The following is a 20338-nucleotide window of genomic DNA, read 5'->3' as shown; positions in this document are numbered from 1 at the left end:
CAGGCCACCCAGAGGTGTGAGCCCACAAACACCTGTGAAAATGACAGGTTTTCCAGGCCCACTATTCTCCGAATAGGCGTGCCCAGTCGGCAAGGAGGACCCGGCAAAGTTTCCAAACCATGCTACCCTCTCACACAACTTGCTCTCAGTTTCTTCCGATATTCAAGGGAAAGTCATAAGGAAAAGGCTCACCTGTGTTGAGCTGAACCAACCATGTGGGCAGGCGCAACGCTCCCCACAAGTCCCTTTGCCCTTGATGCCCGTCTTGTGGGGGCTTTTCCGCACACTGTCCCACAAAGTGACCAGCTTGGTCCTGTTTGAAGCTGGGCCCCCAAGTCCTGAAGAGGGCATGGTCTGAGAATTGTACCCAAGCCCCTGAGGGCTCCTCTGCCAGCCACAAGCGCAGTGGGCATCCCTGATCAGTGTGGGTGCTCTCCTGCCGGCATCCATGCCATCGGACCCCCGGCTGCAGCTGTGTTGCTTGGTGAGGTATGCATTCATACTGCACTGATGCCTACTCTCTCCTTTGGTCAGCTCTGCACAGGAATGTCTCCTCCCTCACACCCCTTTCTTCCAGGCAGTTGTAAAAGTCTTTTTTTTTTTTTCCTCCCGTGGATCCCTCAGTATCTTTGACAGCTGCTATAAGCAGTGCATCGTGGGAGCAGCGAGAGCAGCTCCGCACAGCATTATCTGCGGGCTGGTAGCTCTTTGTCAATAGATGACTCAACTCACAGAGCAACTTGACAGTATCCCTGCTCTAGGCAGAAGCAATCAATGCTCCACACAGCTGGGCTACAAGACTGTACACTGTGTTACAAACCCTTTTTGGATGGAGCCCCACAGTAAAGAATACTCTTTGCAATTTGGCATTCTGGCGTTTCCCTCTCCCAGATGAGCCCTCCACAAAATACAGACCTCAGGAGAGAAAGCTTCTTATCAGACTAGCAGGACCCTTCTAGGCTGAAACAATATGGGATGGGCAATTTAAAATGATGGGAAAGTTAACCTGTAAAGAAATTTCCAACATTTACAGGAATCACTTATCTAGAGAGATATTTGCCAAGACACAGAACAAATCATGAGGTAACTGAGTAAGAGCATCAATATTAAGTCTAAACAACATTAATTCATTTAGAAAAATCACCGAGATCACAGCATTATACTACAGTCCTTTAAAATTTGGAGGTTTAATTTGTTTTAGATCATGATTATATATTATAATCCAAACATGCATTTTTTATGCTATGAATGATTATTAATTCTTTCTGATTCAAAATAAAGCAATTTCCAAAGTTCAAAACTGATGGGTTGGCTTATTTTAACATAGTGTTTTTCCTTACCCCAAATTATTCTGAGGATTTCCTTTCAAATACTTTACCACAACAAATACATTCACCACAGAGAGAGTCTGCATTTTAAAGTGAAAGACACATCCAACTCTGCCATCCAGTATTTTGGTTTCCACAGACAGAATTTTCAAATTCTTTCACTGGAAAATGAGTGAAATCTATCCAATTTAAAGCAATTGCCTTCCAGGGAGGACATGATTGTTTTAAAATTTTAGTATGATTGCAGAAGCCATACATAGTATTTTTAGTAAAGAGAAAGGCTAATTACTAGAGCACTTAGAATTTTTATTATGTTTGAAACTTTCCATGTTTGTTGCCAAAATGTCTCTCCTTATCACATATCCCTGAGGGAACAATTTTGGTTTGATTGGGATACAAGCTGCCATCTATGCAGCACCAAACAAAAATGAAATAGTCCCAAGATACAATGATTTTATCTATAGACCATCAGATCCACCTTCTCACTGCTGGGGCAGTGTAGACTTCATTTCCCACTGAGTTGGCAAGGTTCTTATTTCAAAGTCTAGGATTATAACATATTCTACATTTCAACACCAGAACTCCCTGGACGAATCATTGTTTTATATAAAAACCCTGAAAGGAAAAAGCAGCATCTACTATTCCTGTGTATTTCCATAAAAGGGTCCTTTCCCAAATTTTGCACAAGGGGTTGCTATAAGTAACTTGCCTGGCAATGTAGGGATTCAAAACACCTTTGCTAAGTAATAATGACCTATATGTGTAAGTTCAAAGGGTAGGCCTGGTTCGCTATTGACCACTCCCCCCCCCCAAGGACCTAGCACACTGCCTGCCCAGCATATAGTAGACTTATAATAAATATATATTTTGGGATGAATAAATGAATGGTTGGGTGAGTGGATATATAGAAGGAGAGAGACAGGCAGGAACTGACTAACATGTTTTGAAAATAATATTTAGTTCAGCAATGCCCCAGAAACTTAAATTATTACTTTAAGATTAGCTTTAGTGTTGTTTTTGAGGTGTTTAAGAAATTTTCCAAAAAAAAAAAAATGAAGATTTGAACTGTTTGGTAGAAATAACAATGGCATTAATGGTCTTTTCTCCTGAAAGAGAATTCAGGAGTTAAGATCAATACCTAAAAACAGTAAAATTGAGGCAAATAGATCATCATGTGATGCTCAGTGAGAAAAAGGGCAGGATATCAGCAACATCTCTTTCCTTCTCTGCTCTCTCCTCTCTCCTCCTCTCTTCTCTTTCCCCCTTCCCTCTTTCTTTCCCCCACTCCCTCATTTTTTATGCTAGGATCAAGGGATAATGCCTGAAAGAACTTCTAGGTCAAATAAAGCCCTAGAGAACTTCATATTTGTCTGGTGTCACCATGATGCATGGCTATATGGCAGGACTTGATGCGATATGGCAATACTATCACCCTCAAATGAGAATGTCAAGAAGTGATAAGTTTGACTCTCTCCAGTCTTATCTAACCATAGATGCTTCTCGAGTTTTTCAGGCAGATACCATTGCTCAAAGGTCCATTGCCATCTTTAGGGAATGCATGCCCCGTTCTCACCCATTTGCCTCTCAAATATAAGAATCAATCTGAACAGGAGTAAGTCAGTGTGAATCCATTAAAATTTTGTAATGGTGTGTGTGGTTTGCAGCAAGACAGAAAATGTCCCGGCTAGGCACTACACGGAGATATTATAAATCTTCATAGGGACCTAAATGTGTTATGAATGGGTTGTTTGGAATGAGCTATCTCTTCCCATTACAAGGACAATAGAATTTTTGTTTTACTAACTTCAGTATGCCATTTCTATACAGATAAACATCACATATTGCATAACTAATGTTACTTTCCTCCAAAGATCCTAAAGTCCATAGCAAAGTTTCATGAAACGTATTATAAGACTGTATGGAAATTATTTTACTTTAACATAGGTAAAATATATCCAGCCTCCTGCCTTCCCCTTTGCCCCGATTTTTTTTTTCTTTTCAAACATGACATTTGGCTTTCTGAGTCTGATGACAGCCCACTTACACAGATAAATACGTCCAACTAGCCCACTGTACTATGAGACAGACCAACTAATTAAAGATAATTCAATTTGATCAACTGTAATTGGACAATTGTAATGACCATGAGATGACATGAAATTCTGGCCAAAGAAGAAATTAGTGGTGCACAAGTACATATCCTACTTATCACTGTGATTTAACATGGGCAGATGGTGCACTGGGTAATGCCTCGATGAGCTATATCTTACTGACCTCTCTTTGACCTGACACTGACTCCACAGAACAACCCCTAGTTTTAAAGCAAGAACTTAAAACTAATATCCGGCTTGATTTGTTTAATAAAAAATAAATAGCAAAGATGAATTGCTAAATAAATTGTTCTGTACTAAAGCACTATGCAGACTTTGTTTCCAGAAAAAAATTTCCTTCAGGCATTCTGTGCACAGGGTAAATGAAAATATTAATTACGAAAGAAGAGCTGAGTGCTTGCTAAAGAAGGACTGGGCAGCACAAGCCCCGTAGCAGCTATAAGTAATGTGTGAAATAATCACAAAGTAATATAAGGTAATAGTGAACAATTTTTCTTGATTTGAAAAGTGTACACAGTCCATTCTTGGGGCCGCAGACTAGAGATGTTATAAATGCCAACTAATATTTTTCTACATCTAATAGCCTTCCGCCTGGGCGATCTCTAGATCCGAGCACATTCACCTTTGGAAGTAAAAGAGAACTGAGAATATTTAACGTATTTTAGGCTTTAAAATTATTTTCAAAATCCTTAAATCAATTGAATTATAATTCTTCTAGGGCAGACACAAGCAAGAATTAAGAGGGTGGAAAGACACATGCCAAATTGCCATAGGGATTTAACCTGGACTGAGGATTTAATAGAAAGTGGAAAACAATTTCTTAAATGTCCCCAAGTACATTCTCATTAATGTACTCGGACTTGGGTAGATATTGATGAAGAGGGGATTGGTCTGAATTAACAATAAGGCTAAATTGTAAAATGGTTTTCAGGAAACACAGATTTATTATATTCTAACACATTCAGTAACACTATTAGAGAAATAAGAACACAAGTTATGTGACATTTCTTAAAGAATCTGAAAGGAATACTAAAAAAAAGATAATAATCATTTATAATTTATATATTTGAGCAACAGAATCTAAGTGATGGACTGCACTACTGCAGGAATTTGTTCTTATCCTGCAAGATGAACCCGATGTTGCTTCTGTGAAGCTTTCCAAGTCCCCCTGGACTATTCGGTTGCTCTCTACAGTGTTTGTATACTTGTTGTGCAAGTATCTTTCATGTTCGTCTATTTCTCTCAATCACCGTGATGACCACCCCATCTAAGCTGGCATCATTTCTCTGTAAAACCGGTGAAACAGCTTCTTAACTGGACTCTGGCACCCACCCTTACTCCTATTCATCCTCACACAGTGGCAAGAGGGACTTCTTCTAAAATGTGAAAATGATCCAGTCCTACCCTGCTTGACAGCTGTCGATAAAGTCCCATTCTCCGGGGATCTTTATCCCCACAGAAAGAACAATCTTTAAAGCGGCTTCCATGGTCCTTAATCATGTCCTGCGTGACCTGGCCTCTATGGCTTTCACCAGTCTCATCCGTGCTCACGCCCCGGTCAGTCCTGCTCTCCAACAGCACAAGCCTCGACTACCTGCGCTTAGTCCCACCGCGTGGCCACTGCGCATGCTCTCTTCCCCTCTCCGCAGTTCCACGCAATTCATCCTGATTACCCTTCCCTGGCTCGCATGGAGACACAGCCTCCCAAAAGCCACCCCAAGGAAACATACAGTACAATCTAAGAGCAAAAGTGGGCTTATGCTGCGGCACAACCCCAAAACAACTCTCCCAGACCTTCCTCCCTGCCAATTTGCCATCCTGAAGCCTCTTCTGTTTAGAAACTCTGGAATCTTCCCCGCCTTCCAGGGCTCAACTCAAATGTCACGTTTACAAGAGAGCGTTCCCAGGACACTGTCCCTCCTTTCCAGAGCACAGCCTATCATCCTCTCACTGAATACTCATTTAGCACTTGTGCTTCTTTGTTACAACACTAACAACACTTGTATTAAAAGCCATAATTACCCTATTATTTGTTTTGTGTCCTATCCCCCAAACCGAGTGTAGGTAATGCCCATTAGGGAAGGGAGAGGGCTCTCTTTTGTGAATCTGCATCCTCCAAACCAAGCATAAAGTAAATGTTAGTATTTATTAAAACAAATCAAACAAGAAAGAAGATAAACTTGTCTTTCAGGAGTCATACCAACATTAGCATTTGGGTCTGTGTTCTACCTCCTGGTGTAAATGAATAAATAAGCATTTGAACCTAATAACAACACAACACAAAACAAAACAAAACAAAAAAACAACAATGTGCTTTTAAGGTCAGCGTTTAAGTGAAGCATTCACTGTGGCTGAGAAGCCTAAGTGTATTAACTAATTTTTTTGAAGAAATTTGCTTCTGGTCTTCTAATGCGAAGAAATCGAAACAGCTTTTGTTTATTTTAGCAAGATATTCATTCATAAAAGCTGTACTTCCTGACAGCTGGGCTTTTCTCTCAAGTGTTTTCAAATTGTTCTCCCTTTATAGATAGATAGTGCAAAAGGGGGAGGGGGTTCCCCAAGTCAAAAGCCAGCCAGTGGTAAAGCAGGGAGCCGATCCCAAACTACAGTTGCTAATGTCATGATCCTCTTAAAATGATATAATCCAAAAGGTAGAATGAGTTCACAAGACGGTAAAAGTGTGTGTTAGAGAGCAGAAAGTCAAGACAACGTCTTTCTTCCTCCTACTAATCAAGTTAGAAGGTTTAAAAAAACTCAAGCATTATTACTCATTAACAAGTATCCTTTTTAGTTCCTTTTTTTTTTAATTTGCGGTAAAAATACACAATATGAGATTTACCCTCTTAAAAAATGTTTAAGTATATAGCACAGTATTGTTAACTCTAAGCACAATGCTGTATGGCACAACTCTAGAACTTTTTCATTTTGCATGATTAAAATTCTGTGTTCACTAAACAGCGCCCCCCCACCACCTCCCAAGCCCCTGGCAACAACCATTCTGCTTTGTGCATCTATGAATTTCACTACTTTAGATACCTCATATGATATGCAAGCATGCAGTATTTATCCTTCGTGACTAGCATATTTCATTGTGCATAATGTCCTCAAGATTTACTCGTGTTCTCACATATGGTAGGATCTCCTTTTACGGCTGAATAATATTCCATTGTATGTATATACCACAATTTGTTTACCCATCTGTCGATGGACATTTGGGTTGTTTCCACCATTTGCTATTGTGAAAAATGCTTCAATAAACATAGGAGTGTAAATATCTCTTTGAGATCCTAATTTAATTTTTTTTGGATAAATACCCAGAAATGGGGTGGTTCAAAATCATTGTATACCATATATGGTAATATATGGTAGTTTTATTTTTAACTTTTTGAGAAACCTCAATACTGTTTTCCAAGGTAGCTGAGCCATTTTACATTCTCACCAACAGTGCACAAGGATTCCAATTTCTCCACATCCTCACCAACACTTTTTTTCTGGTTTTTGTTCATTTGTTTGGTTTGATAATGGTCATATTAACAGGTATGAGCTTTGTTCTTCTTTCTTGAGACTGTTTTGGCTATTCAGGGTTTTTGCATTTCCATACAAATTTTAGGATTTTTTTTTCTATTTCCATAAATATATTTACAGAGATTACATTGAATAGATCACTTTGAGTAGTATGGATATTTTAAAAATGCAAGTCTTCCAACAGAGGCAGTAATTTCTCTGACATTGGCCATAGCAACATTTTTTATAGATATGTCTCTGGAGGCAAGGGAAATAAAAGCAAAAATAAACTATTGGGACTACATCGAAATAAAAAGTTTCTGCACAGCAAAGGAAACAATCAACGAAACCAGAAGTCACCATAATGAATGGGAGAAGATACTTTCAAATGACATATCCAATAAAGGGTTAGTATCCAAAATATAAAAAGAACTGCTAAAACTCAACACACACAAAAACAAGTAATCCAATTAAAAATGGGCAGAAGACATGAACAGACATTTCCCCAAAGAAGACATCCAGATGGACAACAGACACATGAAAAAATGCTCAATATCACTCATCACCAGGGAAATGCAAATCAAAACCACAATGATATATCACCTCATACCTGTCAGAATGGCTAAACCCCAAAACACAAGAAACAACAGATGTTGGCAAGGATGTGGAGAAAGGGGAACCGTCTTGCACTGTTGGTAGGAATGCAAACTGGTGCAGCCACACTATGAAGCAGTATGTAGGTTCCTCAAAAAGTTAAAAATAGAAATACTCTATGATCCAGTAATCACACTACTGAATATTTAACCTGAAAATACAAAAATACAAACACCGTAATTCAAAGAGATACATGCACCCCTATGTTTACAGAAGCAATATTTACAATAGCCAAGTTATGGAAGTGGTCTAGGTATCCATCGATAGATGAATGGATAAAGAAGATGTGGTATTTATCTACAATGGGATATTATTCAGCCATAAAAAGAATGAAATCTTGCCATTTGCAATGATATGGATGGAGCTAGAGAGTATAATGCTAAGCAAAAAAAGTCAGTCAGAGAAAGACAAATACCATATGATTTCACTATATGTGGAATTTAAGAAGCAAAATAAATGAGCAAAGGAAAAAAGGGAGAAAGAGAAACAAAGCAAGAAACAGACTCAACTACAGAGAACAAACTGATGGTTACCACAGGGAAGGTGTTGGTGGGGATGGGTGATATAGGTGATGGGGACTAAGGAGTGTACCCGGTTGTGATGAGCACTGGGTGATGTGTGGAATTTGTGAATCACTCTATTGCACACCTGAAACTAATATAACACTGTATGTTGACTCTATTGGAATTAAAATAAAATCTTAACTAATAAAAAATGTTGTCTTCCAATCTATAAACATAGTTGTGTCTTTTTCAATTTCTTTCAATAATGTTTTTTAGTTTTCATTGTACAAATCTTTCAATCCCTTGGTTAAGTTTATTCCTATTTTATTCCTTTTGATGCTATTGTAAATGACATTGTTTTCTTAACTTCCTATTCAAATTGTTAACTGTTACACTAATTTTTGTACAGAAACACTAATTTTTGTATCTTGATTTTATATCTTGTAACTGCTGAATTTATTAGGTCTAACAGTGTGTGTGTGTGTGTGTGTGTAATCTTCAGGATTTTCTATATATAAAATTATATTATCTGTGGACAGAGACAATTTTGCTTATTTCTTATTTGTTTCTCTTGCATTTTTGCTCTGGTTAGGGTTCCCAGTATACGCTGAGCAGAAATGTTGGGAATGAACGTTCTTATCTTGTTCCTGATCTTAGAGGAAAAGCTTTTAGCTTTCCCCCATTGGATATGATGTTAGCAAGGAGTTTTGCATATATAGCCTTTATTATGTTGAGGCAGTTTCCTTCTATTCCTAGTTTGTTGAATGTTTTTCGCATGAAAGAGTGCTGAAATTTGTCAGTGCTTTTTCTGCATCTATCGAGATAATCATGTGATTTTTATCCTTTGTTCTGTCAATGTGGTACATCATATTCACTGTGTTTTGTGTGTTCAACTACCTCTGCCTCCCAGGGATAAGTTCTATTTGATCATGGGGTGTGATCCTTTCAATGTGCTGCTGAACTCAGGTGGCTGGTACTTTACGGAGGATTTCTGCTTCTACTTATCAGGCATATTGGCCTAAAATTTTCTTTTCTTGTGGTATCTTTTCCTGGCTTTGATATAAGAGTAATGCTGGCTTTATAAGATCAGTCTGAAGGTATTTTATCCTCTTCAAATTTTTGGAAGAATTTGAGATAGACTGGCCTTGATTTGTTTCCACATGCTTGTTCGATTTTACTTGTAAAGCCTAGGTTATCCAGTTTGTTGGTGTATAATTATTCGCAGTAGTCCCTATACTTTTAAATTCTGTGGCATCAATTGAAACATCTATTTCATTTTTTTATTTTGAGTCATCCCTGTTTCTTTCTTAGTTAATATAACTAAAGATTTAACAATTTTGTTTATGTTTTAAAAAGCCAGTCCTTTTCTTCCCCTACCGATCTTCCTAGGGATAAAGAAAGGGGGGGTAATCAGAAGGGGGAATGAAGCATGAGAGACTATGGACTCTGAGAAACAAACTGAGGGCTTCAGCGGGGGGGGAATGGGATAGGCTGGTGATGGGTAGTAAGGAGGGCATGTATTGCATGGTGCACTGGGTATTATACGCAACTAATGAATCAATTGAACTTTACATCAAAAACCAGGGATGTACTGTATGGTGACTAACATAATATAATAAAAAAATATTATTATAAAAAAATAAAAAGCCAGTCCTTAGTTTCATTGATTTCTACTGTTTTCTCAACTTTCTATTGTGTTTATTTCTGTTCTAATCTTAACATTTCCTTCCTTCTGCTAACTTTGGGTTTAGTTTGATCTTTTTCTAATTCTATGAGGTGTAAAGTTAGGTTGCATTTTTTAATTTCATTTTTTAATTTTTTTAATTTTAAACTTTTTCGTTTTTTCCATTTTTTTTAAATGTAAGCATCTATCACTATAAACTTCCTGCTTAGAACTGATTTTGCTCTATCCCATAAGTTTTGGTATGTTATGTCTTCATTTTAGTCTTAAGATATTTTCAAATTTCCAATTTGCTTCCTTCTTTGATCCATTGATTGGTCAAGAATGCATTGTTTAATTTCCAAATATTTGTGAATTTCCCAGTTTTCCTCCTGCCACTGAGTTCTAGTTTCATTCCGCTGTAGTTTGGAAATATACTTGGTATGATTTCAATCTTTTTAAAATTTGTTAAGACTTACTTTGTGACCTAACATGTGATCTATATTGTTGAATGTTCTTTATGTACTTGAGGAAAATGTGTATTCTCTTGCTATTGGATGGAGTTGTATGTTGGATTAGGTCCCTTTGGTCTATGATGCTGTTCAAGTCCTCTGTTTCCTCAATGATATTCTGCCTGGATGTTCTATCCATTATTGAATGTGTGGTACTTAAATCGCCTACTATCACTGTGCTGCTGTCTGTTTCTCCCTTCATTTGTGCAAACGTTTGTTTCATATACTTGGGTGCTCTGATTTGCGGTGCATATATATTTATGGCTGCTGTGTCTTCCTGATGAGGTGACCCTTTTATCATTATGTAACATATTTCTTTGTCTCTCTTGACAGTTTTTGACTTAGTATATGTTGTCTAAGTAAGGCCACCCCTTCTCCTATTGGTTACCATTTGCATGGAATATCTTTTTTCATCCTTTCACTTTTAGCCTATGTGTGTCCTTAAATCTGAAATGAGTCTCTTTTACACAGCATACAGTTTAGCATTGTTTTTTTTTTAATCCATTAAATCCCTCTATGTCTTTTGATTGTAGAGTTTAACTCATTTACTTTTAAAGTAATTATTGAGGGAAAGGCTTACTATTGTTATTTTGTTCATTGTTTTCTGTCTTGTTGTAGCTTTTTTGAACCTCTTCCCTTGTCTTGTTCTGTGTTTCATTAACTTTTATTTTTCTTTTGGTAGTGACACACTTTGATTCCTTTCTCATTTCTTTTGTGTATCTTCTATAGGTATTTTCTCTGTGGTTATTTTGGGGCTTACATAAAACATCTTGTAATTGCAATAACCTGCTTTAAGTGGATACACTGATAACAATTTAACTTCAACTATACACAAGTACCCTATACTTTTACTTCTTCCCCACAGTCAGTGATAACACAAATCACATTTTTTTGTATTGTTCATTCATTAACATAGTTTTTAGTTATAGCTAATTTTTATACTTTTGTCTATTAACTCCTTTAGTTCTTAATACAGAAACTATAGCACTAACCACTGAACTTAGTGCATGGAAGGCATCAATATATCTGTGTTCAAGCCTTAATAAACTTGAAAGTTAATTTAAATATTTAAAGTCTATTGATTTAAATTAGGGGGAGGTCTCTTGGTGCTTGATCAGATTCTTGGGGACCTAACGTGTTGTTTCCAAGTGCTGGTCTCTCCCACTCTTACAATGCTAGATGCTCTACTGACTCTTTTATGGTTTCTAGGAGCATGCAAGGTAGTGTGGGACAGTGTGGGGTCCTTGAGCCAGGCAAAGACACATATCATCACTTCTGCTGAGTTCCATGAGGAAGGAAGTGCATGATTAATGAAATGTGCAAAAATAACATTATGGTAGTGACTCATAACTGAAGAAAAGAGAGAGGGAGGAACGGGAAGAATAAAAAGGGAAGGAAGCAAACAAGGAAGGAAGTTAAAAAGGGAGAACACAAAGAAGAAAGAAAAGGAGGGAGCCAACAGTCACAACTGAGGAAAGAAATCTCTCAAGAAAAATAAAACAGAACCAAGTTGAGTAATGCTATGCAGAGAATCAAACTGGAATAAACATAAATGGATCTTCCTCTGACTGTGGACAGTCTGGCGCACACCACTGAGTTCCCCTTGAAGCAGACTACCTGATTTTTGGAGTTATCACACCCAGAATTTGAGAGAGAACCATGAGCTGGAATCTGTCTTTCTTTGTCTAAGTTATACATGCTCTCATTTTTCTGATAAGTGATTTGTAATACATATTTTCTAAATTTATCAAAAGGTTTAAAAAACCTGAGTTAAAAATAAGCCAGATTCTGACTTGTCAGAGGTAATTCATCTGTGGACTGGCCTAAAGGCGGGGGTATGGATTAACAGAAATGACAGGCCCTCTTCCAGCTGAATGATCTCCTCTTCTTGGAGACTTGACATTTTAGCAAAGTTTTACCTAATTGGCTTTGCTTTGGCCTGTATATCTCAAATTCACATTTAATTAATCATCTCTTCCTCTGTGATTCTGTATTATTTTGCTTTTGTATTTTTTTTCATTTCATTCAATAAATATTTACTGAGTGCCTATTCTGTACTAGGAAATATGCTAGAGATTAAGTACTGAGCTGTAGACAGTGTAGCAATTTAGCAGAGCAGAAAGACCCTGAATAAATAGGTGTGCTGAGTAATGAAAGGAAGACATGCAGAGAAAAGATGTGGGATCTCCCCTGCTATTGAACTTGTCCCATTATGGTGAATTTTATAATTATATGTGGGCATATTTGTCTTCTTAGTAGATTATAAGCTTTTCAAGAGCAAAGATGATCTTTTATTTGTCAACTCACCCTCCTTGCTATTGGCTCATAATGTAATTATTATTGTTCTATAAATAGTTGCTGAATTAAACTTGGAAAATATGGGACTTGGGTTTAGGAAACGTGTTCTAGTTCCAGTTCTGCCACTAACTAGCTTTCTCATCTTAGACACGTTACTATATAATAACCCCATTTGTAAAATTAAGGGGTGGACCAAAGAGTCCATGAGACCATACCTGGTGTCAACAAAAAGTATAGCTTATGCCCTGTCAACATCTTTAGGTTTAATTACAATATCTCCCAACTGAATGTAGAAATAGGTTTAATATATTATTATTGTAAACACGTAGATTTAATCTAATTTTTAACACATAGCAAGGCATCTAGAATATGGTATGGTCAATTTTTTTGGCTTATTATCTCAATTATACATTCTTTCAATAAGAGTCTGCCAAATAGTGAGTGGTTAGAAGCACCGCGTCTAATGGCAGACTGTTATATCCATCCATTTCCACAATCTATTCAAAGGCTGGGACAAGCACCTTCTTCCTTTCCCTAAGAGTGCCCATCTGGGAGCTGAGCACATTTCATAGCAGCAAAATATTTGAAGTCTGATGGAATTCCTCCCTAATTTGGAAAATGTTTTCCTATATTATTGCATAATGTGGCAAAGCTTTGTACAGCATTTATGCACCTTTTTTCTCTCATTCATAATAGATGAGGCATGAGCTCTAGAGCCAGACTTGTGAGTACATATCTCAACTCCAACCATTACTAGTTTTGGAACTGGGCAAGTTCCTTAACCGCTCTGTGTCTTAGTCTCTCATGTAAAGGTTGGTAGTAGTTCCTATCTCATACGATTGATGTGAGAATAGTGTGAGCTAATTTCTATAAAGTACATAGTACAGTGCCTGGCACATAATGCAGAATAAGCTTTATCTTTCACCTTCCTCCTCCTCCTCCTCCTCTCCCTCCTCCCCACTCAAATTATAAGTTCCAGAGACTGACATTTAAATATTCTGCAGTGCCTACATACAGACACTCAATAAAGGTCAATTGATTTTACTTGAATGTCAGGATTCCATATTGGGCCTAAACTTCTCCATGCCTATTTTTGGGGAGGGCATTTTGCCTCTGGGCCAGGTGCTAAATAACATCAACACTAACAACAATAAGCCAACCATCTATTGAGTATGTACAATGGGTCCCAAACATAGACACTTTACTTGATCCTAACAACCCTATATGGTAAACATTGAGATGACAATTTAAGATATAGAAATTGACTTAGAAAGGTTTTATAAATTTCCCATGGTCATAGTATTAGTAAGGAGCAGAACCAGGAATAAAATCAACAATGCAGGCTGTGCATGAAAACCTATGCAAAATTGCATCTCCTTTTTGTGTTGGAGTTTGATTTTTGAAAAAAATATCCTTGATTTATCTTAATCTTCAAGACAGCCCCATATGGTATCCAGGCTGGGGGTGGGGGGAACCCTGAAGTTCATTGCTGTGAAATAATGTGTCTAGGGTCAGACAGCTCATAAGAAGTATTGTTAAAATCAGAATTCAAAGCTCAGTATTCAGTGCAAAATCTCTCCACTATCCCATCTTGTTTTCACATACAACACATTTCCTTTTTAGGGATGAATACAAGACATCTTGCCACTCCCTTTACATTCAAAATATGGGCAAAAGATGAGGAACATTTAGTAAACCTAGAATTTAAGGTTTTAAGTTTAGCGTTAGCATGAAATTTGCATTTGCCTTCTATGTTCCTATTTATGATCCTTAGGAAAGAGTTAATCAGGATTTTGAGAGCTCTGAAGAAAATGGTTTCTTCAACTTGAATGGCTGAACTGAAAATAAAGTTTTTGTCTTAATTATATTTTCTCATATAAGTCCAGGAGCATCTGCAGTTTCTTGCAGCCATGAGAAAGAGGTTTGAGTTTATGCAAGCCCCCTTTCTTCTGGCTGTAGAACAGCTTTAATCATAGCAACTGCAACTACCATTTATTGATCATATGCTATAAATGTGCCAAGAAATGTACAGAATCAGAGCTAATTCTTTCAACAGCCCTGAAAGGCAAATGTTATTATTTCCATTTCTAGACGAAAAAAATAAGGGTGCCTGCGTGGCTCAGTCAGTTAAGCATCTAGATGAAAAAAAGTTGAGGTGCAGGAAAGTTAAGTAATGGGGCGCCTGGGTGGCACAGCGGTTGAGCATCTGCCTTCGGCTCAGGGCGTGATCCCAGCGCTGTGGGATCGAGCCCCACATCAGGCTCCTCTGCTATGAGCCTGCTTCCCTCTCCCACTCCCCCTGCCTGTGTTCCCTCTCTCATTGGCTGTCTCTATCTCTGTTGAATAAATAAATAAAATCTTAAAAAAAAAAAAAAAGAAAAGTAATTGCTCAAGGTCACACAGTTATTAAATGGCAAAGTCATGATTCTAACTCAGATAAGTCTGATTCTAAATCCTGATGCTTCCTACTATACCATGTTGCTTTTCCTAAAAAACAAAACAAAACAAAAAATGAAAAAAAGTGATATGAGTCTTTTACCTTCCATTGGCTGATGTAAATACTTCTGATGTTATACTCTAAGTTGTGGAGGCTTTGGGAAAACAACTCAAACTCTAATTATATAAAACCCATGTTGGTAAGAAGTCCAAGCAGAAATGAGTTGTCAACTACATTAGGGTCAAGTTCTTTGCCACCTGACCGTGAATATTCATCTAAACCTGCTGGGTTAAATGAAATGTGGTATTGTACACCCAAGTACCAAATGCCCACTGAGACTTTCCAACCAAATCTTTATTCTAGGTTTTACTCATAAGCCAACAAAACAAGCAAATTATTTATGGGTTGGGTTCTGCAGAATTGATGCTGGGCTTAAGACACCCGCTTGGAGCCCAGGCACTGACACTAAAAATACATTTGGGAGAATTCACCTGGTGCAAATTAATTTTCATGCCATTAACAGTAAAATATTATCTTTTCTGCAGAAGGGTCTTTTATTTCATCCTTGGAATATGTTCTTTTGGCGTAATTTGTGTAGCAAGAATTGTACATCACTTTACATGTAATTTTCTTAATAATCATCTGCTAGCAAAGAAAAGTAAAAAATCAATTATCTGATATTTCTCCTTTATTTTTACAATTCCCCATTAAAGGCAACAATATTACTTGCCTTCTTTTAAGCAGGTAATGTGTAGCCTGTCTGGAGGGCAATGGGAGAATTTACTGCCTGTTTGCAATCAACCTCCTGGGTGGTCTTTTCAATTAGGCAAGCAGCATATCAGAAACAGCACCTCATTCCACCTGGAACAAATTACTAGTTGACCTAAGGAGGACCTTGATATGAATGTTCATATCCTTCTCCACATGTGGTTACTAGGGAATGGTGGGCAGGCTCCCTTTCAGCTACAGAAAGTACCAGACCACTCAGGATGGAAAATGAATTAATGGCAGTAAAACAAATCTTTCTAGGAGGGAGCATCCAACAGGAAGTCCCTATTATAGAGCTGCAGTGTAGGTTCTTGATAAGATCCAGTAGTGCCCATGTGGATGGCTAGGTAGGAGTTTTGCACTCATGAACACCACTTAAATGTACCATTTGCATTCCTGAACACTTTTTAGACATCTCCATGACTTTCCTGATACACTGCCTTTTGGTTGTTCACGTGAAAAGCCCCTGTTACTTTATAAAGAATATTACAAGGATAAATGGGAAGGACTGGTACTCTTCTGACACCTTGTTCAAGGAAAGGTCTTTTAAAAATTGCCCAAAATGTTTCTAAAGTTAAATTGTGCTGTTAAGCATCTGTGTTCCAAATAGTTCCCTAACAAATGAAAACACAACTGCTTTCCTTTAAATTAGGCTCTATCTAAAGTATGCTCTCTTATGGTCTAGGGCCTTGTTAACCATTGGGTTTGGTCCATGACTGACTTGGCATTCAGACAACAGTTTCTTCTTTGTGACATTGCTGATCACTGCTATATCTTTCTACTGGACCAGAAAGGAGTTGGCCCCTTTTCAAAGGTAATCTAACACCATCACTTCTGGTTCCTAACAACTTTGGCAGTACAATCAAGTAACAGGAAAGTAAAAGACTAATTACACTTTTTTTCTTAAAGCAGAGCTCTTTAAGTGAGAATGAAGAAACCCACATAAGAGCCGGGTTCACCAAACAGATCTGTTTCTAAACAAAGAAAACGACCATAAGAACAATACCACCATTATCTTAACACTAAAGTCCATAATGCTTAGCTTTACATTTCAATTCTCTGAAAATGAGTTCTATGAGCCTGTTTAAATCTCTAATCCATGGAATATCACACATACTGGGAATCTGAGCATATGAGATCTTAAGTAAATCATTTAAAGCTTAAAAACGCCTGAGGATGTTACTGGCACAAATACAGTGACACTTTTAAAAAGAATGGTGGGGTTCAGAAAAATAGACCTGAGTTGTATATGTGAACATGCATGGGGTAGGTTACAGGTGGGGATGAAGGAGGAAGATATGGCAAGAGGTATTTGATACCAACCTCTAGGATCTGCCTACAGATGGGGTACTTCCACATGCCCTTCAGGCTGGCATGTCCCCACAACACTGGAATATTAAACAGTTTCCCAGAGTCTTCTGCTCTAAATCAATATTTAAATTGAAAATTATCCTCACAGCCTCCTTAAGATTATACCAATCTTATATTTCAGTCTCCTAGAATCTGACAGTCAGGATGGAGGAAAGCTTTTGTTGTTGAAATCCTGAAACCTTCAGCTTTTACACAAACACATATTTTCCTAGAGACAAATTCTAGAACTCCTGAGTTCTGATCTACATTAGTGACCACACAAGTATGGACATCTGAGGGAGTGCTCTGATGCATTCTGCTAGTTCTTTCACATGATTTAATTGTCTTACCCACTAGCAGATACAGGGGTGTTAATTTACCACAAAGTGGCACATGACATAGTTTTCTCGGTTTCCATTAGCTTTCAAGCATAATGTTACCTGCTGACATTTTCAGTTCTCAAATGCAGCAAACCATTAAAATAGTTGCAATCTATTTGTCCACAACATTAAGAACCAAATATAAGAAACAGTTAGGGATGGAGAATTTTATTCATCCGTTCAATAAATATCATGGCATGCCTACTATAATCCAACACTGTGCCTGATATTCAGTTTACAGCAGTGTATAAGAAAAACCTCGAATAAATAACTAGATATGTATGATTTAATTACAACTTTGATAATAGTGAAAAAGTAGATTTTAGAAGCTATCAGAATATGTAAGACAGGCTTTAGGGACAGCTACTCTGAGTAAATGACATTTCAACCGAGAAAGCTGATGTATATTAAAGTCAAATCCATTCTACTCTTGATCAACATGGCAAATAAAATCAGAATGTATTAAATTAATTTACAATCTGAAATGTATACAGCTCCACATGAAAAAAATGTATTCCAAAACACGAATAGCTAAAATTTACAGCCTCAAATGTATGTTTCCTTCTTACTTAAAATTGATGCTAGCCAGAACCAAGTCTCAGTCTTATATTTTGAGTAAAATACTTTACTACAAAAAATAAGAGTAAAGCAAAAACCAAGCAAGAAAGAGAGGGAAAAAAAAAAGGAAAGAAAAAGAGAAGGAAAGGAGGGAGGGGGGGAGGAAAAGGTGGAAAATAGTTTCACATGGCTTCAAAAATAATAAAAAAAAGTTTATACCATTGTTGGCAACTGAACTGGCAGCAACACTGTACCACTTGGATAAACTAAAAACAAAACAAAACAGAAAATAAACAAAAAATGGTAGGAGAAGGAAGGGAAGAATGAAGGGGGCAGTAAACAGAAGGGGGAATGAACCATGAGAAACTGTGGACTGTGGAAAACAAACTGAGGGCTTCAGAGGGGAGAGGGGTGGGGGATTGGGCTAGGCCGGTGATGGGTGTTAAGGAGGGCACATATTGCATGGTGCACAGGGTGTTATACGCAAATAATGAATCATGGAATATTGCATCAAAAACTGGGGATGTACTGTATGGTGACTAATATAACAAAATAAAAATTATTAAAAAAATAAACAAAAAGCAAAAACAAAAAGCCCCACAAAAATTAAAAAAAAAAAGAATCTCTTATTTTGATAATAAGGCTATGTGCCATCTGGGAACTTCTGAAATATTTGCTGAATTAAAGCATGGCATTACTGAAAGATCTCAGGAATTCTGGACCCAACATCTGAGCTGAGATGACCTTTCTAAAGTAGTATAGATATCCTGAAGGTTTAGGTTTTCCAACTATTTCAAACCCTTTCAACCTGGACTTTGTATATTATTTCTAACTCCCTTCCCTCTATTGCTGAAATGACCTTTGACTCACTTAAAAGTACCAGAGGAGGGAGGAATGGATTTGAATCTCAGCTCCATCATAGATCAGCTGTGGGACCTCGGACAAGTCACTTACCCTCCCTCAGCTTCAGTCATCCCATCTGGGATATGAAGGTGATGCTTACCTCTTAAATTGTTATGAGGAGTAAATTAGGTAATGCTTACAATGCACCTAGCATCATGCCCTTCCAGTACATTGCAAGGGATCAAAATGTAGGGGTCTTTGTGGGAACAGTGATTGATGATGGTGATGATGATGATGATGATGATGAAGGAGATGATGGTGACTATGAAAAAGCCTACTGCAATGACAAGGCTGGATTAAGACATTTAATAACCCCAAGATCTGAAAATATTACTAACCTTACCAATGTAATTAAAGATATGTTTTACTCTTTTAATTAATGTGACTCATATATATGCTGCAATTGACATAGCTTATTTCTAGATCTTTCTAATTGCAAAATTTTGGGTCAGTTTACCAAAGGGCCTTTCTTCACTTTCTGGTGCCCATACTTTGCTAGTTCTCTAAGCACACCCTTAGTTTGCCTACCTGATAATTCAACACTGCACAACACAATGAATGGGGAGATGTTAGAAAATAAAATTAAAGAAGGTGATTTCTCTAATTAAATGTGACAGCAACTGGAGAACAGCTGTTACATCCTCCTGATGAATAACTGTTTGACTTCTTGAGCTCCATCCTCCCTGTTCCCCAATCTTTTACAATAAATCCAGTGTCTTTTGTGCCTGATTCCTTTCAGTTTCTCCTAGTCATTTTCAACCTTCACTTAACCCCATGACTGCTTGTCATGCCACAAAACAGTGCCTACCCAGGAAGTGACCAGGACTCATAAAATCTGCTCCCTTGCATCCCCTGACAGTTCGGTCTCACAGATTCCTCTTACCAACACTACTGAGCCCCATGATAGTCACGCTGGTCAACTTCCTCTCCTAGCTTCTGATTTTTGACCCATTTTATTGGTTCTCCTGAGCTCCCTCCCTCTGGTGGATCATCATCTCTAAGGCTAAGCCCCGAGTCAGCAACCACATTAAATGACCAGCACAGCTCACCAGAGCCAAGTCTGGGAAGACAACCAGTCTTCCCACACTGAAGCAAGCCTGTGGCTATGCAGCTCTTCTTGGTTGGACAGATGCAGAAAATGGATGACTGTAAGGCCAGTGATGGGTATTAAGGAGGGCACATATTGCTTGGAGCACTGGGTGTTACACGCAAATAATGAATCATGGAACACTACATCAAAAACTAAGGATGTACTGTATGGTGACTAACATAACATAATAAAAAATATTATTAAAAAGTCCAAAAAAAAAGAAAAAGAGAAAGAAAATGGATAACCATAGCATGAGGGAAGGTGGAGAATATAAGCTTGATG

General features: G+C 37.7%; 1 protein-coding gene across 16 annotated transcripts in view; it reads right to left on the bottom strand.

The window, feature by feature from the left end:
• DLG2 (discs large MAGUK scaffold protein 2) overlaps window positions 1-20338 on the bottom strand; it is a 1964683-nt gene that overhangs the window by 727087 nt on the left and 1217258 nt on the right. For 2 of the 16 annotated variants that reach the window (XM_034666222.1, XM_034666229.1), the window contains exon 1: window positions 193-678. The exons of 12 other annotated variants lie outside the window; for them this stretch is intronic. In XM_034666222.1, coding sequence (XP_034522113.1) covers window positions 193-501 — 309 coding nt within the window. In that variant the 5' untranslated portion in view covers window positions 502-678. Of the gene's footprint in view, window positions 1-192; window positions 681-20338 lie in introns of those variants that run through there. 2 more of the 16 variants (XM_034666226.1, XM_034666220.1) reach the window with 2 other exon arrangements.

This window comes from Ailuropoda melanoleuca, chromosome 8 (genome assembly GCF_002007445.2).
Source record: "Ailuropoda melanoleuca isolate Jingjing chromosome 8, ASM200744v2, whole genome shotgun sequence".
Classification (NCBI taxonomy): Eukaryota; Metazoa; Chordata; class Mammalia; order Carnivora; family Ursidae; genus Ailuropoda; species Ailuropoda melanoleuca.
Note: the sequence above shows the minus strand (reverse complement) of the source record. Positions and strands in the feature narration are given on the sequence as shown.